Source organism: Eretmochelys imbricata, chromosome 28 (genome assembly GCF_965152235.1).
Source record: "Eretmochelys imbricata isolate rEreImb1 chromosome 28, rEreImb1.hap1, whole genome shotgun sequence".
NCBI classification, from domain to species: Eukaryota; Metazoa; Chordata; order Testudines; family Cheloniidae; genus Eretmochelys; species Eretmochelys imbricata.
Window position 1 is genome coordinate 585,144 of NC_135599.1, and position 27,548 is coordinate 612,691.

The window sequence follows — 27,548 nt, forward strand, 5'->3', positions numbered from 1 at the left end:
CCCCTTGAGCTTGATGATCTAGCCAGCTTTCTATCCACTTTATAGTGTTCACAGGAAGAGTGTTAAGCTTCTCCTAAGGCCTATTGTTTTCCTAATGGCCCTTTCCCCACCCACTGTCTAGAGTGAAAGCATCTTGGCTAGTGTGCATTCCCCAGGTGTACCTACCCTGGAAATGCAGAGACATTGTCAATATTCATAACTTCAGATACGAAAATGCTACATGCCAGCAAATAGGATAATCCTATTCAGCAAATCATCTCCTTTCCAGTGACACCTCACATGACTTATTTTGCATGAAATACATCATAACTATGTAATCATATCACAGTGAAGAATACGGGGTGCAGTGTCACCACGGTGGGATACAGGGCTGGATGGGCCCATTGGCCTGATCCAGGGGACGGGATATGGGGCTGGATGGGCCCGTTGCTCTGATCCAGCACCATGATCCTCTCGGGCTGACCCCCATCTGTCCCCATCTTCCCAGCGCCCCCTTCTGTAAGATCATCGTCCCCACGGTGGACACGGTGCGCTACAACTATCTGGTGAATGCTCTGGTATCCAATCAGAACCCGGTGCTGCTCGTGGGCCCGGTTGGCACCGGGAAGACCTCCATTGCCCAGAGCGTGCTGCAGTCTCTGGACAACACCAAGTGGGCCGTGCTGACCGTCAACATGTCGGCGCAGGTAACGGGCCCCGGAGATCCCCCGGTGCCCCGGGCCAGGGGAGCGGGGCCCCGGAGATCCCCCGGTGCCCCGGGCCAGGGGAGCGGGGCCCCGGGAGATCCCCCGGTGCCCCGGGCCAGGGGAGCGGGGCCCCGGAGATCCCCCGGTGCCCCGGGCCAGGGGAGCGGGGCCCCGGAGATCCCCCGGTGCCCCGGGCCAAGGTGATAGAGCCATGCAGTGGCAATGCCCCCTTGAGGGAGGGAAGTATCCTCATCCCTTTATACGCAGGGGAATCAGTGACAAATGTGCGGGGGAAGGGACTTAGCTCTGGTCAAAGGTGAGTTAGAGCAAAGCCAGGGAGAGAACCTGGGAGTCCGGGCTCCCAGCCATAACCCACCAGCCCCCACTCCCCTCCCAGAGCTGGGGAGAGAACCCAGGAGTCCTGGCTGCCAGCCCCCCTGCTCTAACCGTAAACCGCACTCCCCTACCAGAGCGGATGGGTGTCAGGCAGTTGTTGGTGGGTGGGTGGGTGCCGGGCAGTCACTGGCTGGCAGGGGGAGGCTGGGAGGGTGCGGGGCAGTCGTTGGCAGCTGGGTGGGTGCCGGGTAGTCACTGGCTGGCAGGGGGAGGCTGGGCGGGTGCGGGGCAGTCGTTGGCGGCTGGGCAGACACTGGACAGTCACTAGCTGGCAGGTACCTCCGAGCTCAGTCCAGCGACGCGCCCATGCCCATGGCAGAGGGCTGACTCTTCGGTGGAGCTGCAAGCTCCCTGCCATCCCTGGACTCAGGTCCCTGCCCAACCTCACCCCGCCCCCCAACATCCCCAGACCACGTCCAACAACGTGCAGAACATCATTGAGAGCCGGGTGGAGAAGAGGACCAAGGGCGTCTACGTGCCCATGGGTGGCAAGAGCATGATCACCTTCATGGATGACCTCAACATGCCGGCCAAGGACACCTTCGGCTCCCAGCCCCCGCTGGAGCTGCTGCGCCTCTGGATCGACTACGGCTTCTGGTACGACCGCGAGAAGCAAACCATCAAATACATCAAGGTGCGGAGCTGGCTTTCCTGGCCCCCCCACCCCGGTCTTCATCGCTCCCTGCCTGGCTCCCACCGGGGCTTGGGCTCGGAGCCCCATGGCTTGCACCTGCTGTGTCTCGGGGGCTCTGGCTCGGGGGTGGCCGGCGGGACGGGCGAGCGCTCCCAGGGGCCGTTCTCCTGCCGCCAGGAGGCGCCAAGCGCTGCCCAGCTCCCAGAGGCGGGTGGCTGGCTCAGCCCATGGAAACACTTCTCCGAGGGGTTTCTGCACAGTCTCATGGGGGGGCGCCCCCGCTGCCACCGGCACTGGAAAAGCCTTCTGGAAAAGGAGTCCCATGGGGCAGCTGAGCCGTGCCAACCTCAGCCCCTTCAGTGCCCCCTCTCTGCTGGGAGCTGCGTGGCTCGCTGCCCGGGGAGGGGCACAGCTACCCTGCCAGCAGTTCCAGGCTGTCAGGGGGAGCTCAGCGGAGGTGGTGTGCTGGCAGGACGGGGGGAGCTGGCAGAGCCGGGGCCCAGGGCAGCGCTTTGCTCTTGTCTGGTTACTAGATGGATGGATTCCAAAGCCAGCCGGGCATTTTACAGCCCTCCCATCTCGGCAGGAAAAGCTGGCAGGGATGGTGGCCACGCCGCGGCCCCGGGGAGGCCGTTCCGACAGTTCATGCGGACAGGGCACCTGCAGCATCACCAGCAGAGGCAGGTGTCTGTGCCTGAAATCTGGTTGGCACGTGCCACAGCAGACATTAGTACCTGGCGCTTCCACTGGGGCGCCATTAGTATGCGGCAGCAGCCACCCCTCCCGCGCCACGGGTCCCTCTGGATCCTTCAAGCGCTTTTGGTTGGGGGGGAGAAGATAGGTCTTGGTCGCCTTTGGTGTGAGCAGCATCTGTCTCCCTGCAGGACATGTTCCTGATGGCAGCCATGGGCCCCCCGGGAGGAGGCCGAACCGTGATATCCGCCGGCTTCAGAGCAGATTCAATCTCATCAAACATGACCTTCCCCACGGTAAGGGCGGCTTAGACATGCGCCACGCGGCTGCTTCCCCCGGCTGGGCCTGGCAGAATCAGAGCCGGCCACGCCAGCCGGCCCCTCCCCCCTGGGGTCGATCCCTCCGCGAGGTGTCCCGGGCGCCGTCGGCCACGTTCCAGACGGCACAGGGGGGCTCGTGCCACAGGTTAAACCCGGCTGTGTGGCTGCGTGATCTGCCCGGCCCGTCGAGAGCAGCTGTGCGTAACTGCTGGGACTCGGGACCCCCTGGTGCCTGCTGCCGCGGGACGCCGGATTCTAGAGCGCCCTTCGCCCCCGGGATGCCCACAGCCCAGTCAGCAGCCGCAGGAGAGGGGCCGTGGAGGCTGCGTCCCCTTCCTCCTGCACCGGGACCGGGGGTGCCCGCAGGTAGGTGGGGTGGGCCCGCGTGGGGAGAGCGGCTGGCGCTAGGCGCTGCTCCGGCCTCCCCGCAGGAGCCGCAGATCCGGCGCATCTTCGGCACCATGCTCAACCAGAAGCTGCAGAACTTCGAGGAGGCAGTCAAGCCGCTCGGGAACATTGCCACTGAGGCCACGGTTGAGCTGTACCACGGCGTGGTGCAGAAATTCCTGCCCACGCCCGCCAAGATCCACTACCTCTTCAACCTGCGCGACATCTCCAAGGTACCTGCTGGTGCCCCGCCCACCCCTGGGTCAGAGTCGAGCCCCGGCGCCCAGCGTGGAGCCGTGGGGCCCCGTACGCAGTATCTGCTGTGCCCACACGCGGGGGCTGGGGGCGCAGAAGGTCCCTGGCATGAGTGGGGCTGGCGCAGGGAGGAATCCAGCAGAGGCTTGGGGTTGGTGCCCAGTGCCCTGCACGTTGGGTCTCCTTCCCTGCCAGTCACAGTAGCAGCCGCACGCAGCCATGTATCGAGGGATGGGATCCGGGCCGGGGGTTTGCAGGACTGGCTGGCTCAGGGGGGTGGGGGAATGGGGCACGGGGCCTGTCTCTGTTTGGGACCCCTTGGCCCAGGCGAGCAGCTGGGGGAGGAGTCATCAGTTTCTCACCAAGACACACAAGCCCCGCCCCCCCGTCAGTCACTGTCCTGTGGGGGGGGGTCCTACAGCCCTGGGCTCAGGCTCTGCCCCTCGCACAGGTGTTCCAGGGCATGCTGCGGGCGCACAAGGACTTCCACGATACCAAGCCCAGCCTCACCCGCCTGTGGATTCACGAGTGCTTCAGGTACAGCTGCACGGCTAGCGCAGCCCCCTGGGCACTGCCAGCCCTGCTGCCACGGCCGTCTTCCCTCCCCCCACGGCCGACCACGCTGCTCCTGACCTCCACCCCCTGGGCGCTGCCAGCCTGGTGCCACGGCCGTCTTCCCTCCCCCCACGGCCGGCCACGCTGCTCCTGACCTCCACCCCCTGGGCACTTCCCGCCCGGTGCCATGGCAGTCTTCCCTCCCCCCACGGCCGGCCACGCTGAGCTCCTGACCTCCACCCCCTGGGCACTGCCCGCCCGGTGCCACGGCCGTCTTCTCTCCCCCCACGGCCGGCCATGCTGCTCCTGACCTCCACCCCCTGGGCACTGCCCGCCCGGTGCCATGGGCGTCTTCCCTCCCCCCATGGCCGGCCATGCTGCGCCCCACCTCCAGCCCCTGTCCACTCAAGACACGACGCACCCCCCCTTTCCTCCCATGTGGAGCCCGACCCCTCCCTGCTCCTGGGGGTGGGGGGTGACCCCCGACGTGTGAGTCCAGCCGCCTCCCTCGGCAGGGTCTTCTCCGACCGCCTGGTGGACTTGGCCGACAAGGACGCCTTCATTGCCATCCTGAGCGAGAAGCTGGGCTCCTTCTTTGACCTGACCTTCCACAACATCTGTCCCAGCAAGTCCCAACCCATCTTCGGTGAGTGCCACGGGGTGCTGGGCCTGATGGGCAGGGGCTGGGCGCCACATGCTCTGACTGTCACTGCCGAGCCCCCACTCCTGGGTGGGGAGTGGGGGCTAGTGGTTAGAGCAGGTGGCCTGGGTGCCAGGACTCCTGGGTTCTCTCCCTGGCTCGGGAGGTCAGTGGGTGTAGTCGTTAGAGTGGGACTCAGGCCTGGCAGCCAGGACTCCTGAGGGCTAGGCTGGCCAGTGACCCAGGGGACACCGAGCCTTCCTCTTGCCCGCTGGCCAGGGGACTTCATGCGGGAGCCGCGGGTGTACGAGGACTTGGTGGACCTGTCGGCCCTGAAGCTGGAGATGGAGCGGGTGCTGGATGAGTACAACCAGACGCCCGGCGTGGTGCAGATGCATCTCGTGCTCTTCAGAGACGCCATCGAACACAGTGAGTGACGCGGGCCAGGGCGGGCAGCACCTCCCATACCGTGCCCTTGCCAGGCGCCTCCATGGCTCCCCCCGAAGCCCTGCCAGTGCCCCTCACTCCCAACACGCAGCCCCCTGCCAGCCCAGCTCTGGCACCTGACTCCAGATCAGAACCGACCCTGAGCCCCACAATATCAAGCAGGCCGCCAACGCTTCCCCTCTCTGGGGGGAGTTGCATCTTTCCCACTTCCCAAACTGGGGAAACGGAGGCACGCTGCTCAGGGCAGTGGTGGAACGGCGGATGGGACCCAGGAGTCCTGGCCCCTTGATCTTGAGATCTCTCTGAGTTAAATCTTTATCCCCCCCTTGGGTGCCATTGAGGGAGCTGACGGCAGCCTCCATTTTTGGTGGAGGAAAAATCCAGCATGCAATGCAAGCCTTTTGGTCTCCATGGGACTACTGGGGTGGCCAGTCGGCTGCCCACTCCGGCCCCGGGGTGCCCCCTTCTGACCAGTGGCTCCCCCCGCAGTTACCCGGATCGTGCGGGTGTGATCGGCCAGCCGCGCGGGAACATGCTGCTGGTGGGCATAGGGGGCAGTGGGCGCCAGAGCCTGGCACGCCTGGCCTCCTTCATCTGCGAGGACCAGATCTTCCAAATCGAGGTGACCAAGCACTACCCGCAAGCAGGAGTTCAGAGATGGTGAGTGCCCCCTTCACTCAGCCCCCCACGTGGCCAGCCCCCGGGAGCTGACGCTCTCCTGGCCTCTCCCCCCAGACATCAAGAAGCTGTGTACCGGCAGGCGGGGGTGGACCTGAAACCCACCACCTTCCTCTTCGTGGACACGCAGATCATGGACGACTCCTTCCTGGAGGACATCAACAACATCCTGAGCTCCGGGGAGGTGCCCAACCTCTACAAGGCCGACGAGTTCGAGGAGGTGCATGCGCGCACCAGCTCCGGGCTGGGGGGCACCACGGGCAAGGGGCTGGCAGGGCCGAGGGGAGCAGCAGGGGTCTCCCTGCGACAGCTGTCCCTGAAGGACCGCTCTGCAGGTGCCCCTCACTTCCAACCCGCTGCCCCCTGCTAGCCCAGCCCTGGGCTTCCCCCCCTTTTTCCCCAGAGAACCTGTCCCAGTCCACCCCCGGCAGAGCGGAGCTGCGTGGCCGCACGTGGGTGCTGATCACGGTGGCTGGAGGGGGTGGGTGGGCCCGGGCCCATTGTAGGGGGCAGGGCCTAGGACTCTGTGCCCAGCTGGAGACACTTCCCTTGTGTCTCAGATCCAGTCCGTGATCCTGGACGCGGCCCGAGCCGAGGGCATCCCCGAGACAGCTGACAGTCTCTTTGGCTACCTGATCGAGAGGGTGCGGAACAACCTGCACGTGGTGCTGTGCCTTAGCCCCATCGGGGACCCCTTCAGGTGAGGGGCCGGGAGCCACAGCGCCCGCTGGTGGGCAGCTCCAGAGTTGCCGGCAGCCAGGACTGAAAGGACGGGAGCGGGGAGCACAGCGAGGAGCCCACAGCTGTTTGAGGGCAGGAGCTGGGGAGAGAGAAGGGGGCTGGGGTGACGGTGGGGTGGGAGCGAGGTAGAGATGGGAGAGGGAGTGGGGCAGAGATAAGGGGTGGGGTGGGAGCGGGGCAGGGATGGGGACCGGATGGGAGCAGGGAAGAGATGGGGGGCCCGATGGGAGGGGGCAGGGATGGGGGGCCTGATGGGAGGGGGAAGAGGTGAGGGACGTGCTTAGCTTGGCACCCCCGCTCCCCGTCCCCTCAGGAACTGGATCCGTCAGTACCCGGCGCTGGTGAACTGCACCACCATCGACTGGTTCTCGGAGTGGCCGCGCCAGGCGCTGCTGGAGGTGGCAGAGAAGTACCTCGAGGGCGTGGACCTGGGGGGCCTGCCGGAGGTGAGAGCCGCAGCCTGGCCCCCCGGCCCCTGCCGGCCCAGCCAGAGCTGCCTGGCTGCACGCTGGGTGTGCTGGGGGGCAGGCCGGGGCGGGAGATCTGTCGGGGACCGTGCTGGGGGAGCCGGTGCTCAGAGTCAGTGCTGGGCACTACCTGGGGGAGACCCCCTGAGCTGTCGGCCTGGTGTGGAGTCAGGGCCCCGGCCGCATCCCAGCCCCGGGGTTCCCATTCTGCTTCCCAAACTCCCCTGGGCTTGGAACCAGATCCAGGATTCTCCGGCTGTGCGCCGGTTGCCGTGCCCCTCCCCGGAGCCAGCCGGCCGCTGCGCCCCTCCCCAGAGCCAGCTGCCGTACCCCTCTCCGGAGCCACCATCACCGGCCACACCCCTCCGCAGAGTCAGCCAGCCACCCTCGCTGGAGCCAGATGGCTGGACGCACCCCTCCCAGGTGCTGGCCGTGCACCTCCCCGGAACTGCCTGTGCCACTCCCCAGAGCCAGCTGCCTACCTGCACCCCTCCCCGGAACTGGCCACGCCCATCCACGCCCCTCCGTGGAGCCAGGCGGCCGCCGCCCCTCCCCGGAGCTGGCTGCCTGTTTGCGCCCCTCCCCGGAGCCACCCATGCCTCTCCCCAGAGGTGGCAGCATCTCTGTGCCCCATGCAGACACATTGGTTACTGCAAAGCTGGTCCCATCCCATCTTCTCCCCTCAAGTGGGGGAGCAGGGCTCCTGTTGGCACCCCCTCCGCCAACCTGTCCCCATCTGGGCACCCCCTCCCCACTGCTGACCCGGCCCCGTCTGCTCCCCCAGATCCACAAGAAAGTGGCCAGGATCTTTGTGACCATGCACTGGTCCGTGGCCTCCTACTCGCAGAAGATGCTCCTGGAGCTCAGACGCCATAACTACGTCACCCCCACTAACTACCTGGAGCTGGTCTCGGGCTACAAGAAGTGAGTCCCTGCCGCACGGTCCTGCGGTCCGGCCACCGGCAGACGGGCTGGGGACCGAGGGGCCAATCCTACCCTGGGAGCCGAGGGGACCTGGCTGGACGCGGAGGGGTCTCCCCGGGGGGCAGGATGGGAGGAGCCGAGGAGATCTGCCCAGACGTGGAGGGGTCTGTCTGGGGGTGGGGCGGCGGGAGCCTAGGGGATCTGGCCAGATGTGGAGGGGTCTCCCGGGGGTGGGGCAGGAGGAGCTGAGGGGATTTGGCCAGACATGGAGGGGTTCCTCCATGCTGGGGCCCAGAACTGGTGGGAAAAGGGGGGGCGAGTTTCCCATGGCAAATGTCATTTCAGCCCCAGATGGAAATATTTCCTCTCTGGGCACTGCGGTGGCTCATGGGAGTTGTAGTTCGGGAGCCCTGTGCTCCCATCCTCCTCTCTAGGCCAGGCACCCCGGCCAGACCACATCTCCCATGAGGCATTGCTTTGTCCCCTCTTGGAGGGAGGAAGGGATGCATCAGAGGAGTCCCAGGTGCATCGTGGGGGCTGTAGTCCGTCAGAGAGCCCCGCCCGGTGCTGCAGGGGTGGCTCAGGCGGGAGGGCCTCGGGGCCGTCTCCCCGCAGGCTCCTGACGGAGAAGCGCAAGGAGCTCTCGGACCAGGCCAACAAGCTGCGCAGCGGGCTCTCCAAGATCGACGAGACGCGCCACAAGGTGGAGGTCATGTCGCTGGAGCTGGAGGACGCCAAGAAGAAGGTGGCGGAGTTCCAGAAGCAGTGCGAGGAGTACCTGGTCATCATCGTGCAGCAGAAGAGAGAGGCCGACGAGCAGCAGAAGGTGAGGGGGGGCTGGGCTCGGATCCGGGCGTGGGCTGAGGGGCGCGGGGGGCCTGGATCCTGACGGACGAGGGGGGGTGGGACCCAGATCCGGACTCAGACTGACGGGCGCGTGGCGCCCAGGGCCGGATCCGGATGCAGGGTGAGGGCGCGGGGCAGGAGGGGAAAATCGGCAAAGCCCCCATCCCACGTCTGCCCTGCCTGGCCCCTCTCCCCAGATGGTGGGCGCGAACAGCGAGAAGATCGCAGTGGAGGAGATCAAGTGCAAGACGCTGGCTGACAATGCCCAGAAGGACCTGGAGGAGGCGCTGCCTGCACTGGAGGAGGCCATGAAGGTAACAGGCAGAGGGGCTGGGACCCCACTGCTCCGGCTCCGTGGCATGTCCTGCGGGTGGTGCCCCAGAGCCCCTGGCGGGGGGCCCCTTCCCCTCGGGTGCCTCCCCCACCTGCCTCCCTCCCCCCAGGCGCTGGAGTCGCTCAACAAGAAGGACATGACAGAGATCAAGTCCTACGGGCGCCCGCCCACGCTGGTGGAGACGGTGATGCAGGCCGTCATGATCCTGCGCGGCAACGAGCCAACCTGGGCCGAAGCCAAGAGGCAGCTGGGTGAGGAGTGGGGAGGGGCCGGGGCAGACAGGGGTTTGCGGGGGAGGGGGCAGAACTAAGGGGTGGAGGCTGTGAGCAAGAGGGCAGTGGGTGGCGGGGAGGAAGTGGTGCAATGGGAGCTGCCAGCCGGGCGCTGGCTGGGGGCGGAGGCAGGGGCTGGTGAGGAGGTGGGCAGTGGCTGGGGGCGGAGGAGGCAGCACAGGGGGTGCTGCGGGGCCGAGGAGGTGGGCAGTGGATAGGGTGGGCACTGTGGGGCGCCCTCCCCTGCTTCTCTGTCTGCAATGGCATCCCAGCAGCAGCCCGAAGGATCAGGCAGGCCCCTGCCCTGGCACCCAGAGGGGCTGGCCCTCGCAGGTCAGTGCCAGGCAGGCTGGGCCCAGGGTGTGCCAGTCCCTGGGCCTCGCCCCCCTGATCCTGGTGCCCTCCCAGGCGAGGCCACCTTCATCAAACAGCTGATCAACTTCGACAAGGACAACATCTCGGACAAGGTGCTGAAGAAGATCAGCGGGTACTGCTCCCAGCCCGACTTTCAGCCCGACATCATCGGGCGCGTCTCGCTCGCTGCCAAGTCCCTCTGTATGTGGGTGCGAGCCATGGAGGTGAGGGGGTGAGCGCCAGCCACGGGCAGGGGGAGGGAGCCATGGAGGGGAGGGGAGAAGCTGGGTACCAGCCACAGGCAGGGGGAGGGGACGGGCTGGGCACCAGCCACAGGTGAGGGAGAGATCTGGGGAGGGGAGGGGAGGGGCCAGGCACCAGCCACCGGCAGCGGGAGGGATCCGGGGAGGGGAGGGGAGGAGCCGGGTACCAGCCATGGGCCGGGGAGGAATCGGGTACCATCCACGGGCATGGGGAGGAAGCTGGGGAGGGGAGAGGAGGGGAGGGGCCGGGTGCCGGCCGGGGGAGGGGAGGGGCCAGGCGCCCGCCAGGGGGAGGTGGAGAGAGCTGTGGAGGGGAGGGGCCGTCCAGGGGCAGAGGGAGGGGGCCGGTCAGGGGAGGGGCCGGGCCAGGCCTGGGGAGGGATCTCAGTATTCTTGCCAGCAAGTTAAAGAAGTCTGGGCTGGATGAATGGACTGTACGGTGGGTAGAAAGCTGGCAAGATCGTCGGGCTCAGCGGGGAGTGATCAACGGCTCCATGTCTCGTTGGCAGCCGGTATCAAGCGGAGAGCCGCAAGGGTCAGTCCTGGGGCCGGTTTTGTTCTATATCATAGAATCCTAGAAGATCAGGGTTGAAAGGGACCTCAGGAGGTGTCTAGTCCAACCCCCTGCTCAAAGCAGGACCAACACCAACTAAACCATCCCAGCCAGGGCGTTGTCAAGCCAGCCCTTAAAAACTTCTAAGGAAGGAGATTCCACCACCTCCCTGGGGAACCCATTCCAGTGCTTCCCCACCCTCCTAGTGAAATAGTGTTTCCTAATATCCAACCTAAACCTCCCCCACTGCAACTTGAGACCACTCAGTCCCTAGTCTGTAGCAGTGCTTATCTTCATTAGTGATCTGGAGGATGGTGTGGATTGCACCCTCAGTAAGTTCACAGATGATACTAAGCTGCGGGGAGAGGTAGATACGCCGGAGGGTAGGGATAGGATACAGAGTGACCGAGAAAATTGGAGGATTGGGCCAAAAGAAATGTGATGAGGTTCAACAAGGACAAGTGCAGAGTCCTGCACTTAGGATGGAAGAATCCTAAGCACCGCTGCAGACTAGGGACAGAATAGCTCTGCAGCAGTTCTGCACAAAAGGACCTGGAGATTACAGTGGAGGAGAAGCTGTCTAGGAGTCAGCAGTGTGCCCTTGTTGCCAAGAAGGCCAATGGCATATTGGGCTGTATTAGTAGGAGCATGGCCAGCAGATCGAGGGAAGTGATTATTCCCCTCTATTCGGCACTGATGAGGCTACACCTGGAGTATTGCGTCCAGTTTTGGTCCCCCCACTACAGAAGGGATGTGGCAAATTGGAGAGAGTCCAGCGGAGGGCAACGAAAATGATTAGGGGGCTGGGGCACATGACTTATGAGGAGAGGCTGAGGGAACTGGGCTTGTTTAGTCTGCGGAAGAGAAGAGGGAGGGGGGATTAGATCGCAGCCTTCAACTGCCTGAAGGGGGGTCCCAAAGGGGATGGAGCTCGGCTGGTCTCAGTGGTGGCAGATGACAGAACAAGGAGCAATGGTCTGAAGTTGCAGTGGGGGAGGTCTAGGTTGGATATTCGGAAACACTATTTCACGAGGAGGATGGGGAAGCACTGGAATGGGTTCCCTAGGGAGGTGGTGGAATCTCCATCCTTAGAGGCTTTTAAGGCCTGGCTTGACAAAGCCCTGGCTGGGATGATTTAGTTGGGGTTGGTCCTGCTTTGAGCAGGGGGTTGGACTAGATACCTCCTGAGGTCTCTTCCAACCCTGATCTTCGATGAGTCTATGATCTGGGGAAGGGAGGGACCAGGTACCAGTCACGGGCAGGGGTAGGGAGCCGTGGAAGGGAGGGGGCTGGGTGGGCAAGCACCAGCCATGGGCAGAGGGAGGGAGCTGGGGAGGTGGCAGGAGAGGAGTGCGAGGCTGAGGGCAGACCGGTGGGTGGTGCCATGCTCGGGGAGAGGAGTGCCAGGCTGAGGGCAGACCGGTGGGTGGTGCCATGCTCGGGGAGAGGAGTGCCAGGCTGAGGCCAGACCGGTGGGTGGTGCCATAGAATCATAGAATCATCGAAGATCAGGGTTGGAAGGGACCTCAGGAGGTGTCTAGTCCAACCCCCTGCTCAAAGCAGGACCGATCCCCAACTAAATCATCCCAGCCAGGGCTTTGTCAAGCCTGACCTTAAAAATATCTAAGGAAGGAGATTCCACCACCTCCCTAGGGAACCCATTCCAGTATTTCACCACCCTCCTCGTGAAATAGTGTTTCCTAATATCCAACCTAAACCTCCCCCACTGCAACTTGAGACCATTACTCCTTGTTCTGTCATCTGCTACCACTGAGAACAGTCTAGAACCATCCTCTTTGGAACCCCCTTTCAGGTAGTTGAAAGCAGCTATCAAATCCCCCCTCATTCTTCTCTTCCGCAGACTAAACAATCCCAGTTCCCTCAGCCTCTCCTCATAAGTCATGTGTTCCAGACCCCTAATCATTTTTGTTGCCCTTCGCTGGACTCTTTCTAATTTTTCCACATCCTTCTTATAGTGTGGGGCCCAAAACTGGACACAGTACTCCAGATGAGGCCTCACCAATGTCGAATAGAGGGGAACGATCACATCACTTGATCTGCTGGCAATGCCCCTACATCCCAAAATGCCATTGGCCTTCTTGGTCGGGGGAGAGGAGTGCCAGGCTGGCAAGGGGTTGGCAGGACGATGGGTGTGAGTGAAAACTGTGAAGACAAAAAGGAGAAAGAGAAACAAATGTCAGGTTCTATCCCAGCTCTGGGAGGGGAGTGGGGGGGTGGTGGTTAGAGCAGGGGGGGCTGGGAGCCAGGACTCCTGGTTCTCAGCTCTGGGAGGGGAGTGAGGGCTGGTGGTTAGAGCTGGGAGGGGTGTAACGATGCTGGTTCTGGCAGGACCCAAACTGAGAGTACCAGCTCAGGACAAATTGCTTAAAGCGGGGCAGTTACAGCCCAAGGCTGAGGTCTCTGTGCACACCAAGGCAAACCAAACCAGCCAAACAGAGAAGACTTTGGTTTCACCCCACTGGCTTAACCACAAGTCACACAAGCAATTCCCTTAGACACTCCAATTTCCCAGTATCTCCACCAGTGCCACTCGTTATGGGGACAGATGGTCATGAAAACCAAGACCCCAGTAAAAGAAAAAAGGTTCCCTCGATCCCAAAGGACCAAGCCCCAGACCCAGGTCAATATACAAATCGGATCTTACCCACAAATCACGCCGTTGCCAACCCTTTAGAATCTAAAATCTAAAGGTTTATTCATAAAAGGAAAAGAGAGAGATGAGAGCTAGAGCTGGTTACATGGAATCAGTTCCATAGAGCAATGGCCAAGTTCTTGGTTCCGGCTTGTAGCAGGGAGGGAAGAAGCTGCAGGTTCAAATCCCGGCTCTGGAGACCATCCCCAGCTGGGATGGGGCTTTCAGGCCTTGGCTCGGAGCTCCGGTTTGTAGCCAAGTCCCTCCAGAGGCAGGAAGCAGGATTGAAGACAAGATGGAGGAGCTGCAGCCGTTTTTTATACTCTCTTGCCGTGTGGTCTTTCTTTCTTTAGAATCATAGAATCATAGAATATCAGGGTTGGAAGGGACCCCAGAAGGTCATCTAGTCCAACCCCCTGCTCGAAGCAGGACCAATTCCCAGTTAAATCATCCCAGCCAGGGCTTTGTCAAGCCTGACCTTAAAAACCTCTAAGGAAGGAGATTCTACCACCTCCCTAGGTAACGCATTCCAGTGTTTCACCACCCTCATAGTGAAAAAGTTTTTCCTAATATCCAACCTAAACCTCCCCCACTGCAACTTGAGACCATTACTCCTTGTTCTGTCATCTGCTACCACTGAGAACAGTCTAGAGCCATCCTCTTTGGAACCCCCTTTCAGGTAGTTGAAAGCAGCTATCAAATCCCCCCTCATTCTTCTCTTCTGCAGACTAAACAATCCCAGCTCCCTCAGCCTCTCCTCATAAGTCATGTGTTCCAGACCCCTAATCATTTTTGTTGCCCTTCGCTGGACTCTCTCCAATTTATCCACATCCTTCTTGTAGTGTGGGGCCCAAAACTGGACACAGTACTCCAGATGAGGCCTCACCAATCTCCCAAGGACAAGCTGTCCAGCCCATGGCCTGCAAAACCCTCAGCGTTCGGTCCACAGGCAGGTCCCTGCACACCTGGCTGAGTCCCCAGGCGTGTCTGCCTTCTCTCAGTGGGTCAGTCGTGTCGCTGATGGTCCTTCGTGGACCATCCAGCAGGCTGGGCAGAGCTGACCCCAGCTTGTCGGGGGCGTCCCCCAGAAGCAGAGCACACGTTTGAAATACAGACAGTGCAGAGCCAACACTTCCATCTTTAAATACAAAACTGACACATGCAAACAGACAATAAATACCAGAGAGGGAGAGGAATTATTTAAACTCAGTACCAATGTGGACACAAGAACAAATGGATATAAACTGGCCACTAGGAAATTTAGATTAGAAATTAGACGAAGGTTTCTAACCATCAGAGGAGTGAAGTTTTGGAATAGCCTTCCGAGGGAAGTAGTGGGGGCAAAAGATCTATCTTGCTTTAAGATTAAACTCGATAAGTTTATGGAGGAGATGGTATGATGGGATAACATGGTTTTGGTAATTAAATATTCATGGTAAATAGGCCCAATGGCCTGTGATGGGTTTTAGATGGGGTAAGATCCAAGTTACCTGGGAAAGAATTTTCTGTAGTATCTGGCTGATGAATCTTGCCCATATGCTCAGGGTTTAGCTGATCGCCATATTTGGGGTCGGGAAGGAATTTTCCTCCAGGGCAGATTGGAAGAGGCCCTGGAGGTTTTTCGCCTTCCTCTGTAGCATGGGGCACGGGTCACTTGCTGGAGGATTCTCTGCTCCTTGAGGTCTTTAAACTACAATTTGAGGACTTCAATAGCACAGATATAGGTGTGAGGTTTTTTTTGTAGGAGTGGTGGGTGAAATTCTGTGGCCTGCGTTGTGCAGGAGGTCAGACTAGATGATCATAATGGTCCCTTCTGACCTAAATATCTATGAATCTATGAATCTATGAACATCGTCATACCCAGCAAACCATCACCTCGCCTTAGACGCCTTATTTGACCCCCTTTATACACGATACGGTCCCAGATTATGTCAATAACATCACGGGGGGCAGGACTGCTGGGTTCTCTCTCTGGGGAGGGGAGGGGGGTCTGGTGGTTAGAGCAGGGGGGGCAGGACTGCTGGGTTCTCTCTCTGGGGAGGGGAGTGGGGTCTGGAGGTTAGAGCAGGGCGGGGGGCAGGACTCCTGGGTTCTCTCTCCGGGGAGGGGAGTGGGGTCTGGAGGTTAGTGCGGGGGTGGGGGGCAGGACTCCTGGGTTCTCTCTCCAGGGAAGGGAGTGGGGTCTGGAGGCTAGAGAGGGGGGTAGAACTCTGGGGTTCTCCTCTCCCGGGGCAGTACTGTGCAGAGGGCTCAGCGTTCGCCGTCCCCCCCCAGATGTACGGCCGGATTTACCGGGTGGTGGAGCCCAAGCGCGCCCGCATGAACGCCGCCATGGCCCAGCTGGCCGAGAAGCAGGCGTCCCAGGCCGAGGCACAGGAGAAGCTGCGTGAGGTCTGTCTGCCCGGGGGGCGGTCGGGGGGAGATGCGGGGCTTGCCACGGCTCGGTCCTGCCCCGGCGCAGCGCTGGGGGGCTCACGGCTCTGCCCCCCCAGGTGGCGGAGAAGCTGGAGCGGCTGAAGCAGGAGTACGAGGAGAAGCTGGCGCAGAAGGAGGACCTGCGCAAGCGCTCCGAGGAGATGGAGATCAAGCTGGACCGCGCCGACAAGCTGGTGTCGGGGCTGGCGGGGGAGAAGGCGCGCTGGGAGGAGACGGTGCAGGTGGGAGAGCTGCAGGAGGCTGGGGGGTGGCCAGGGAACCCAGTGGGGGGGATCTGGGGATGGGGACGGCGATGCCATAGCCAAGCTGGGGTGGGGGGAGGGATCTGGAGGTAGGGGCTCGGGCAGGGAGCAGCCAGGCCAGGGGGTGGGGATCTGGGAGGCGGGGATCCCAGGGTGGTGGGGGGGGTTACAGGAATCTCACCAGGGGGGATCTGGAAGGTAGGGATCCCAGTGGGGGGGGCTGCAGGGATCCCAGCAGGTGGGATCTGGGAGGTGAGGATCCTGGGGTGGGAGTGGAGGCAGGGATCCCAGTGGACGGGATCTGGGAGGTGGGGATCCCATGGGGGCAGTGGGGACAGGGATCCCGGCGGCTCGGGGGTCTCAGCCTGGCTCTCTCTGCAGGGGCTGGAGGAGGACCTGGGCTACGTGGTGGGCGACTGCCTGCTGGCCGCTGCCTTCCTGTCCTACATGGGGCCCTTCCTGTCCGGCTACCGCGACGAGATCGTCTCGGACATCTGGATGAAGCAGGTATCTGGCACCCACGGGCCCTGGGCATGGCACCCCTGAGCGCTCGGCCCTCGGAGCCCTGGCTGCCACCAGCCCCACCCAGCGCTCTCCCTGCGGGCGGCCCCACACGGCCCGAGGCTCCAGGGGGCGGGCGGGGTCACTGGCTCCGTGCACTTGCCCTTGTTAACCCAGCGCCAGAGGGCAGCCGGGGGGCGGGCAGCCCTGGTGACCCTGTGCTCTGTGCCCGCAGATCCGGGAGCTGCAGGTGCCCTGCTCGCCCCGGTTCACCTTCGACAGCTTCCTCTGCAACCCCACCATCGTGCGCACCTGGAACCTGCAGGGGCTGCCCTCCGACGCCTTCTCCACCGAGAACGGGCTCATCGTCACCCGCGGCAACCGGTGGGGGGCCGGGCCGGAGAGCGCCCCGCGGGCATGGGCTGCCTGGCCTGCGCCCCTCCAACCCCCCCGGCCTGCCTCCTGCGCCCCACGGGCCTGCCCCCTGTGCCCCTCCAACCCGACCCGCCCACCCTGCCTCCTGCATCCCGTGGGCCGACCCGCCTCCTGCATCCTGCGGGCCTGCCCCCCGCCCACCCGACCCTGCCTCCTGCGGGCCTGCCCCCCTCCCACCCGACCCGCCTCCTGCATCCCGTGGGCCTGCCCCCCTCCAACCCGCCCACCCTGCCTCCTGCATCCCGTGGGCCTGCCCCCCTCCAACCCGCCCACCCTGCCTCCTGCATCCCGTGGGCCTGCCCCTCTCCAACCCGCCCACCCTGCCTCCTGCATCCCGTGGGCCTGCCCCTCTCCAACCCGCCCACCCTGCCTCCTGCATCCCGTGGGCCTGCCCCTCTCCAACCCGCCCACCCTGCCTCCTGCATCCCGTGGGCCTGCCCCTCTCCAACCCGCCCACCCTGCCTCCTGCATCCCGTGGGCCTGCCCCCCTCCAACCCGCCCACCCTGCCTCCTGCATCCCGTGGGCCTGCCCCCTGCCCCCCTCCAACCTGGCCTGCCTCCTGCCACCCTGCAGGCCTCCAGCCTGGCCCTGCCTGACGCACTGCCCCCGGCAGGCACCCCTCGCCTGGCGCAGAGATGCAGCCACCTCTGGAGGGGATGGCTGGTTACACAAGGACCCCTCACCCAGTGCTGAGATGCGGCCACCTCTGGGGTGGGGCGGCTGGTTACCCAGGGACCCCTCGCCCAGCGCTGAGATGTGGCCACCTCTGGGGCGGGGCAGCTGGTTACCCAGGGACCCCTCGCCCAGCGCTGAGATGCGGCCACCTCTGGGGCGGGGTGGCTGGTTACACAGGGACCCCTCGCCTCGGGTGGGGCATGGCATCCATTTCCCAGGCGCGCTGGCGGGCAGTGGGGCAGGTGAGGCCGGGAAAGGGGGCGAACACTGGGTGCTGGCTGGCGCTGAGATCCCGGCAGGAGGCGGGCCGGCTCCAAGCCCCATTGACCCGCCCCTGTCCTTGTTGCCAGGTGGCCGCTGATGATCGACCCACAGTGCCAGGCCTCCAAGTGGATCAAGAACATGGAGGCGGCCAAGGTGAGCTGTGGAGCCCGGGGGCTGGGGTCCCCTCACCCCAAGGGGTGGAGCTGATTGGAGCCATGCCCCCTACTAGGCCCCACCCATTTACAGCTGGTTCCCTGCTATGTATCCTCTGTGCTCTCCCCTGTGTCCGGCTGCCTTCCCGGCTCCTTCTCTCCATCCCGTGCCCCCGGGGGCTGGCAGCTGGTGAGGGTTGGGGGGAGAGGGTCTGGGACGGGGGGCTTGCTGCTCACCCCGGCCTTGGCGCCCCCTGCAGGGCCTGAAGATCATCGACCTGCAGATGGGCGACTACCTGCGGGTGCTGGAGCGTGCCGTGCAGTTCGGCTCGCCCGTGCTGCTGCAGAACGTGCAGGAGGAGCTGGACCCCTCGCTCGCCCCCATCCTCAACAAGTCCGTCACCAGAGTGGGTGAGCCAGGACTCCTGGGTTCTCTCCCCGGCTCTGGGAGGGGAGTGGGGGCTGGTGGTTAGAGCCGGGTGGGTTGGGAGCCAGGACTCCTGGGTTCTCTCCCCGGCTCCGGGAGGGGACTGGGGGCTGGTGGGTTAGAGCACGGGGGGCTGGGAGCCAGGACTCCTGGGTTCTCTCCCCGGCTCTGGGAGGGGTGTGGGGGCTCGTGGTTAGAGCAGGGGGGCTGGGAGCCAGGACTCCTGGGTTCTCTCCCCGGCTCTGGGAGGGGACTGGGGTCTGGTGGGTTAGAGCAGGGGGGCTGGGAGCCAGGACTCCTGGGTTCTCTCCCCGGCTCTGGGAGGGGAGTGGGGTCTGGTGGGTGTGGGGGCTGGCCCGGGACCCCTGCTCATATCCCCAGGCAGGGCCCGGCTGCATTGGGGGGGGGCCCTGACTGCCCTGTGTGCGTGGCAGGCGGGCGTCTGCTGCTGCGGCTGGCGGACAAGGAGGTGGAGTACAGCCCCGAGTTCCGCTTCTACCTCACCACCAAGCTGTCGAACCCCCACTACACCCCGGAGACCTCCTCCCAGACCACCATCGTCAACTTCGCCGTCAAGGAGCAGGTGGGGCTGGGCCGGTTCCTGGGGGCATGGGCGCTGATCCCTCCAGGGCTGGGGGGTCACTGGGGACTGGAGATGGGGGGCACGTGGGGGCTGGCTTGCTCCGGAGGGATGGGGGACGGGTCGGGGCGCCCAGTCTGCAGCAGCCCGGGCAGGCCCTGACGCCCCTCGTCTCGGCAGGGCTTGGAGGCCCAGCTGCTGGGCACCGTCGTGCGGAAGGAGCGGCCCGAGCTGGAGGAGCAGAAGGACTCGCTCGTGCTTAACATCGCGGCCGGCAAGCGCAAGCTGAAGGAGCTGGAGGACGAGATTCTGAGGTGGGGCTGGGACGGGGCGGCTGGTTACCCTGGGACCCTTCGCCCGGCGCCAAGATGTGGCCATCTCTGGGGCTGGGCAGCTGGTATCCAGGGACCCCTCGTCCGGCCTGGAGATGCGGCCACCTCTGGGGCGGGATGGCTGGTTATTCAGGGACCCCTCGCCCGGCGCTGAGATGTGGCCACCTCTGGGGCAGGGTGGCTGGTTATCTAGGGACCCCTCACCCACTGCTGAGATTCGGCCCCATGCCGCATTCCCTGGTGAACAGAAGGGCGGTGTGTCTTACGGGGCACAGGGCAGGATTGGGGGCGTGGCTGCCCTGGCAGGGGGGACACTCCCTCGGCGGGAGCCTGCCAACCCTAGGCCACCGCTCGTCCCCGCAGGCTGCTGAACGAAGCCACCGGCTCGCTGCTGGACGACGTGCAGCTGGTGAACACCCTGCAGACCTCCAAGGTGACGGCCAGCGAGGTGACAGAGCAGTTGGAGACCAGCGAGACCACGGAGATCAAGATCGACACCGCCCGCGAGGTGAGGGGGGCTGGGGCAGCCTGGATGCACCCCACGGGCTTCAGCCTGGCTCCCTGGCAACGCCAACCGTGCCCACGGAATGGGGGCCTGGTCCAGGCCCAGCCCGGAATGGGGGCTGGCTCGGCAGGAGGGTCCGTCCGCACTGCGGTTAGACGCCTGCGGCTGGCCCCTGCCGGTGGCGACGTGCTGAGCCCCGGCAGGGCGTGTGGGTACGGTGTGGGTGCCCCCTGGGAGGCCCGCCCGGGGCTGACGGGCGCCGTGCTGCCCCCCAGGCCTACAGGCCCTGCGCCCAGAGAGCCTCCATCCTCTTCTTCGTGCTCAACGACATGGGCCGCATCGACCCCATGTACCAGTTCTCCCTGGACGCCTACATCGACCTCTTCAACATGAGCATCCACAAGAGCCACCGCAGCTCCAAGCTGGAGGAGCGGATCCGCTATCTGAACGAGTACCACACCTACGCCGTGTACAGGTACGGGGGGCCCCCCGCGCCGGGAACGGGTACCACACCTACGCCGTGTATGGGTACGGGGGCCCCCCGCGCCGGGAACGGGTACCACACCTACGCCGTGTACGGGTACGGGGGCCCCCCGCGCCGGGAACGGGTACCGCACCTACGCCGTGTACGGGTACGGGGGCCCCCCCGCGCCGGGAACGGGTACCGCACCTACGCCGTGTACGGGTACGGGGGGCCCCCCGCGCCGGGAACGGGTACCGCACCTACGCCGTGTACGGGTACGGGGGCCCCCCCGCGCCGGGAACGGGTACCGCACCTACGCCGTGTACGGGTACGGGGGCCCCCCCGCGCCGGGAACGGGTACCGCACCTACGCCGTGTACGGGTACGGGGGCCCCCCGCGCCGGGAACGGGTACCGCACCTACGCCGTGTACGGGTACGGGGGCCCCCCCGCGCCGGGAACGGGTACCGCACCTACGCCCTGTACGGGTTCGGCGGCCCCCCCGTGCTGGGTACGGGTACCGCACCTACGCCCTGTACGGGTTCGGCGGCCCCCCCGTGCTGGGTACGGGTACCACACCTACGCCGTGTACAGGTACGGGGGGCCCCCCGTGCCGGAACGGGTACCACACCTACGCCGTGTGCGGGTTCGGGGGCCCCCCGCGCTGGGTACGGGTACGGACCCTCCCGCGCACCGGGTATGAGTACCCCCCACACCAGGTACAGGTACGGGACCCCCCCATGCCGGGTACAGAGATCTCCTCCTACGCCGTGTACAGGTATGGCCCCCCCCCTGCACCGGGGACAGGTACGGGAACCCCCCACGCCGAGTACGGCTACAGGGAACCCCCCACGCCGAGTACCGCTACAGGGAACCCCCACACGCTGTGTACAGTTACAGGACCCCACGCCGGGGACAGAGACCTCCCACACCGGGTACAGGTTCAGCTCCCCACGCCATGTACAGGTTCAGCTCCCCCCCACCGCACCGGGTACAGTTACGGGACCCCTCGTTGGGGTTGGGGACTTCCCACGCCACGTACAGGTACAGGGACCCTGTACACACCATGTACAGATACGGGACCCTCCCGCCCCTGGCCGGGTACAGCTATGGGGACGTCCTCCTACGCCAGGGATGGGGACCAGCCCACAACGGGTTCAGGTACGGGGACCCCCCCACGCCAGGGACAGGGATCCCGCCGCCCTACACGATGTAGAAGTACAGGAACCGCCCCCTATGCTGCGTACAGGTACCAGGGCATGGGGATCTGCATCTCCATGCCCCCCCCAGGCATGCAGGGGAGGGGAGAATGGACCCCGGCCTGGCAGGTTTGCGGGGGCCCTGCAGCGTGTGCCCGAGGGGCATGGGGGAGGAGAGAACAGCCCCCAACTCTGTGGCACGTGCCCCGCAGGACCCCCAGGGATCCTTTCCCACTCCGTGGCTAGCGCCACCTGCTGTCTCCGCAGGTTCACCTGCCGCGGCCTGTTTGAGCCCCACAAGCTGCTCTTCAGCTTCCAGATGTGCGCCAAGATCCTGGAGACCTCGGGCAACCTCAAGATGGACGAGTACAACTTCTTCCTGCGGGGGGGCGTGGTGAGTGCAGGCAGCGAGCTGCCTCCCCACCGGGGGGCACCCTTCTCCCTGAAATGCAGCTGTTAGAGCGCCCCCAGCACAGCTGCCACCGGCGAAGGGAGGGCTGACCCCAACGCCCCACGGCGGCGCTAGGGGGCGCTGTGGGGCAGGGAGCGAGGCGGGGAGCTCAGCAGGGGGCGCTCTCCCCGGCAGGCAGGGCTGGCCCCAGGGCGGCGCTTGGGGGCGCTGTGGGGCAGGGAGTGGGGCGGGGGGCTCAGCAGGGGGCGCTCTCCCCGGCAGGCAGGGCTGGCCCCAGGGCGGCGCTAGGGGGCGCTGTGGGGCAGGGAGTGGGGCGGGGGGGCTCAGCAGGGGGCGCTCTCCCCCAGCAGGCAGGGCTGGCCCCAGGGCGGCGCTAGGGGGCGCTGTGGGGCAGGGAGTGGGGCGGGGGCTCAGCAGGGGGCGCTCACCCCCGGCAGGCAGGGCTGGCCCCAGGGCAGCGCTAGGGGATGCTGGGGGGCAGGGAGCGGGGCAGGGGCTCAGCAGGGGGCGCTCTCCCCCGGCAGGCAGGGCTGGCCCTACGGCGGCGCTAGGGGGCGCTGTGGGGCAGGGAGCGGGGCGGGGGCTCAGCAGGGGGCGCTCTCCCCCGGCAGGCAGGGCTGGCCCCAGGGCGGCACTAGGGGGCGCTGTGGGGCAGGGAGCGGGGCGGGGGGCTCAGCAGGGGGCGCTCTCCCCCGGCAGGCAGGGCTGGCCCCACGGCGGCGCTAGGGGGCACTGTGGGGCAGGGAGCGGGGCAGGGGCTCAGCAGAGGGCGCTCTCCCCGACAGGCAGGGCTGGCCCCAGGGCGGCACTAGGGGGCGCTGTGCTGCTGGAGGTGCCATTTTACAGTGAGCTCTAGCCCAGTGGTGCTGCCCCCCTTGTTGTCAGTCCCTTCACCAGGTGGGGCAGCAACCCTGGCATCCTGGCCGTATTTGCCTCCTAACCCCCTGGGGGCTGGGGCGCGGCGCTGGCAGACGTTGCCTGGCCTCTGGCCCCCGGCACCCCTCTGGGCGCGTTGGACGGCCATGGGGGGGTCTCGCTCCGCCTGGTGCCCGACTCAGTTTCCCCCCACAGGTGCTGGACCGAGAGGGGCAGATGGACAACCCCTGCAGCGGCTGGCTGGCCGACACCTACTGGGACAACGTCACCGAACTGGACAAGCTCACCAACTTCCACGGCATCATGAACTCCTTCGAGCAGTACCCACGGGACTGGCATCTCTGGTACACCAGCGCCAAGCCTGAGAAGGCCCTGCTGCCAGGTCAGCCGCGGGCAAAGGCGCTGGGACTCCTGGGTTCTCTCCCCGGCGCTGGGAGGGGAGTGGGGGCTGGTGGTTAGAGCCGGGGGGCTGGGAGCCAGGACTCCTGGGTTCTGTCCCCGGCTCTGGCCAGGTAAGTCCAGAACAGCGATAAGGAAACCAGGTGGTTTCCTCTCTGCCTCCTGCTGGCGCTCTGCATGGTGCCGCGTGCCCAGTGATGATGCCAGGCGGGGGCAGTGGGGGGGCTATGGCTATCTCCCCACTGCCTCCTGGCTCCCTCAGACTCCTTGGCGACCCCCCAACAGCGCGATGCCCTGGGCAGACCCCTGAGCATGGGTCTGCCCCACCAGCAACCCGCAATCAGCCTCGCCTTCCCTCCCCGTGTCGCCCCCTGCAGGCGAGTGGGAGAACTCCTGCAACCAGATGCAGAGGATGCTGGTGGTGCGGTCCCTGCGGCCGGACCGCGTGGCCTTCTGCGTCACCTACTTCATCGTCTCCAACCTGGGCTCCCAGTTCATCGAGCCGCCCGTGCTCAACATGAAGTCGGTGAGTGGGTGGGGAGGGGCGCTCTGCTCCCCCTCCCTGGGTGAAGGGATCGGCCGGCGGCAGACAGATGTGGGAGCCTGCGGAACTCCCTGCCACTGGTTGCCTTTACACGGGACCCCAGGGTCCCCTTTCAGATGGGTGCCGGGATCAGGGCAGTGAAATCATTGTCCTGGGCCCAAGAGGACCCCTCCCCTACCCACACCATGGCACAACAGGCCCCAGCTGTTCCGCAGGGATATCTGGTGCAGGCAAAAACTGGAGGCAGGATCCCAGTCTGCATGGACCCAAGGTCTGATCCAGGGGGGCAGGGAGGAGGCGGGACGCCGGGGTAGATGGACCCAAGGGTCTGATCCAAGGGGGCAGGGAGGAGGCGGGACGCGGGGGTAGATGGGCCTCTGTGGCCACACAAACTGGCCTTCCACCATGCCACCCCCCCTCACTTTCCCTGCCTTCCCCTGCCCCAGCACACGGGGCAGCCAGGATCACTGCCCCCGCTACGGAGCATACAGCTTCCCTCCTCCGGCTGCAGGTGGTGGAGGACTCCACGCCCCGGACCCCCCTGATCTTCGTGCTGTCCCCCGGCGTGGACCCCACCTCCTCGCTGCTGCAGCTGGCCGAGCAGTCGGGCATGGCCCAGCGCTTCCATGCTCTGTCGCTGGGGCAGGGCCAGGCCCCCATCGCCACCCACATGATCCAGGAGGGGGTCCGGGATGGTGAGTGTGCCATAGCCCCTCTACTGCCAGCAGCTCCAGGGGATCCTGGTGTTACAGGACAGCAGCGCCTCTCTGGGTGAATGGGGTGCCAGGCCACAGGAGCCTCTGCTGCCATCTGACACACAGACCCACACACACACAGTGCCCACCCCAGGACTGACACAGTCCCGGCCTGACACACACACACGCCCCCCACTGCCTCACACGCACAAATCCCCCGTCGCACGTGCTCCCCGCCACCCCCAGAGCCTCCCATGGCAGAGCTGGGGCTGGGGGCCCGGCCCGATGCCAGGGGTCGCTGCCGAAGGTGACTGACCAGGGGACCCCCTGCCCGAGGCTCTGTCAGGGCCTGATGGTCTGTCGTGTTCGCTGGCCCCTAATGCCACGTGGAACCCTGTGCCCCCAGGGCTGGGGCCGAGGGGCAGCGGACACAGAGATGGGGGCCCAGCCAGTGCATCCAAGCCAGAGCCCAGAGCAAGATTAACCCGCGAGGGTCTGTTCCGGATCCAGGAGGACCCTGCTGGACAGGAGGCCGTGTCTCCAGTACAGCTGGGGGTGGGATCCGGGGAGGCTCTGGGCCCAGCCAGCCGGGGGACCCGTGGGTGGGATCCGGGGAGGCTCTGGGCCCGGCTGGCCGGGGGACCCAGAGGTGGGATCCGGGGAGGCTCTGGGCCCGGCTATCTGGGGTACCCGTCGGTGCGATCCAGGGAGGCTCTGGGCCTGGCTGGCTGGGGGACCCAGGGGAGGGATCCGGGGAGGCTCTGGGCCTGGCTGTCTGGGGTACCCGTGGGTGGGATCCGGGGAGGCTCTGGGCCCGGCTGGCTGGGGGACCCAGGGGTGGGATCCGGGGAGGCTCTGGGCCCGGCTGGCTGGGGGACCCAGGGGTGGGATCCGGGGAGGCTCTGGGCCCTGCTGGCCGGGGGACCCAGGGGAGGGATCCGGGGAGGCTCTGGGCCTGGCTGGCTGGGGGACCCAGGGGAGGGATCCAGGGAGGCTCTGGGCCCTGCCGGCTGGGGGACCCAGGGGTGGGATCCGGGGAGGCTCTGGGCCTGGCTGGCCGGGGGACCCGTGGGTGGGATCCGGGGAGGCTCTGGGCCCTGCTGACCGGGGGACCCGTGGGTGGGATCCGGGGAGGCTCTGGGCCCAACCAGCCAGGGGACTCGTGGGTGGGATCTGGAGGTGGGATCCGGGGAGGCTCTGGGCCTGGCTGGCTGGGGGACCCAGAGGTGGGATCCGGGGAGGCTCTGGGCCCTGCTGGCCGGGGGACCCATGGGTGGGATCTGGGGAGGCTCTGGGCCTGGCTGGCTGGGGGACTCGTGGGTGGGATCTGGAGGTGGGATCCGGGGAGGCTCTGGGCCTGGCTGGCTGGGGGACTCGTGGGTGGGATCTGGAGGTGGGATCCGGGGAGGCTCTGGGCCCTGCCGGCTGGGGGACCCAGGGGTGGGATCTGGGGAGGCACTGGGCCCTGCCGGCTGGGGGACCCAGGGGTGGGATCCGGGGAGGCTCTGGGCCCTGTTGGCCAGGGGACCCATGGGTGGGATCTGGGGAGGCTCTGGGCCCTGCTGGCCGAGGGACCCAGGGGAGGGATCCGGGGAGGCTCTGGGCCTGGCTGGCCGGGGGAACCGTGGGTGGGATCCGGGGAGGCTCTGGGCCCTGCTGGCCGGGGGACCTGTGGGTGGGATCCGGGGAGGCTCTGGGCCCAACCAGCCAGGGGACTCGTGGGTGGGATCTGGAGGTGGGATCCGGGGAGGCTCTGGGCCTGGCTGGCTGGGGGACCCAGGGGAGGAATCCGGGGAGGCTCTGGGCCTGGCTGGCTGGGGGACCCAGGGGAGGAATCCGGGGAGGCTCTGGGCCTGGCTGGCTGGGGGACCCAGGGGTGGGATCCGGGGAGGCTCTGGGCCTGGCTGGCTGGGGGACCCAGGGGTGGGATCCGGGGAGGCTCTGGGCCCTGCTGGCCGGGGGACCCGTGGGTGGGATGTGGGGAGGCACTGGGCCCTGCTGGCCGAGGAACCCAGGGGAGGGATCCGGGGAGGCTCTGGGCCTGGCTGGCTGGGGGACCCAGGGGTGGGATCCGGGGAGGCTCTGGGCCTGGCTGGCCGGGGGACCCGTGGGTGGGATCCGGGGAGGCTCTGGGCCCTGCTGGCCGGGGGACCCGTGGGTGGGATCCGGAGAGGCTCTGGGCCCAACCAGCCAGGGGACTCGTGGGTGGGATCTGGAGGTGGGATCCGGGGAGGCTCTGGGCCTGGCTGGCTGGGGGACTCGTGGGTGGGATCTGGAGGTGGGATCCGGGGAGGCTCTGGGCCCTGCCGGCTGGGGGACCCAGGGGTGGGATCTGGGGAGGCACTGGGCCCTGCCGGCTGGGGGACCCAGGGGTGGGATCCGGGGAGGCTCTAGGCCCTGCTGGCCAGGGGACCCATGGGTGGGATCTGGGGAGGCTCTGGGCCCTGCTGGCCGAGGGACCCAGGGGAGGGATCCGGGGAGGCTCTGGGCCCGGCTGGCTGGGGGACCCAGGGGAGGGATCCGGGGAGGCTCTGGGCCCTGCCGGCTGGGGGACCCAGGGGTGGGATCCGGGGAGGCTCTGGGCCCTGCCGGCCGGGGGACCCAGGGGTGGGATCCGGGGAGGCACTGGGCCCTGCCGGCCGGGGGACCCAGGGGTGGGATCCGGGGAGGCACTGGGCCCTGCCGGCCGGGGGACCCAGGGGTGGGATCCGGGGAGGCTCTGGGCCCTGCCGGCCGGGGGACCCAGGGGTGGGATCCGGGGAGGCTCTGGGCCCTGCCGGCCGGGGGACCCAGGGGTGGGATCCGGGGAGGCTCTGGGCCCTGCCGGCCGGGGGACCCAGGGGTGGGATCCGGGGAGGCTCTGGGCCCTGCCGGCCGGGGGACCCAGGGGAGGGATCCGGGAGGCTCTGGGCCCGGCCGGCCGGGGGACCCAGGGGTGGGATCCGGGGAGGCTCTGGGCCCGGCCGGCCGGGGGACCCAGGGGAGGGATCCGGAGAGGCTCTGGGCCCGGCTGGCTGGGGGACCCGTGGGTGGGATCCGGGAGGCTCTGGCCCGGCCGGCCGGGGGACCCGTGGGTGGGATCCGGGAGGCTCTGGCCCGGCCGCCCGGGGGACCCAGGGGAGGGATCCGGGGAGGCTCTGGGCCCGGCTGGCTGGGGGACCCAGGGGTGGGATCTGGGGAGGCTCTGGGCCCTGCTGGCCGGGGGGACCCAGGGGAGGGATCCGGGGAGGCTCTGGGCCCGGCTGGCTGGGGGACCCAGGGGTGGGATCCGGGAGGCTCTGGGCCCTGCCGGCTGGGGGACCCAGGGGAGGGAT

At 66.2% G+C, this 27,548-nt stretch overlaps 1 protein-coding gene across 1 annotated transcript in view; it reads left to right on the forward strand.

Moving 5' to 3' along the window:
- The window catches only part of DNAH2 (dynein axonemal heavy chain 2), a 106,501-nt gene that overhangs the window by 66,635 nt on the left and 12,318 nt on the right, over positions 1-27,548 (forward strand). Inside the window, 33 exon segments of the mRNA XM_077806634.1 lie at positions 488-686; positions 1,492-1,716; positions 2,601-2,705; positions 3,161-3,349; positions 3,823-3,908; positions 4,442-4,572; positions 4,846-4,995; positions 5,503-5,519; positions 5,522-5,650; positions 5,652-5,673; positions 5,749-5,762; positions 5,765-5,911; positions 6,252-6,391; positions 6,746-6,878; positions 7,684-7,823; positions 8,439-8,649; positions 8,867-8,983; positions 9,113-9,254; positions 9,684-9,853; positions 15,373-15,489; positions 15,591-15,755; positions 16,158-16,283; positions 16,513-16,661; positions 17,739-17,805; positions 18,065-18,215; positions 18,666-18,814; positions 18,992-19,125; positions 19,507-19,651; positions 19,924-20,123; positions 21,576-21,702; positions 22,792-22,978; positions 23,373-23,521; positions 24,051-24,234. Coding sequence (XP_077662760.1) covers positions 488-686; positions 1,492-1,716; positions 2,601-2,705; positions 3,161-3,349; positions 3,823-3,908; positions 4,442-4,572; positions 4,846-4,995; positions 5,503-5,519; positions 5,522-5,650; positions 5,652-5,673; positions 5,749-5,762; positions 5,765-5,911; positions 6,252-6,391; positions 6,746-6,878; positions 7,684-7,823; positions 8,439-8,649; positions 8,867-8,983; positions 9,113-9,254; positions 9,684-9,853; positions 15,373-15,489; positions 15,591-15,755; positions 16,158-16,283; positions 16,513-16,661; positions 17,739-17,805; positions 18,065-18,215; positions 18,666-18,814; positions 18,992-19,125; positions 19,507-19,651; positions 19,924-20,123; positions 21,576-21,702; positions 22,792-22,978; positions 23,373-23,521; positions 24,051-24,234 — 4,517 coding nt within the window.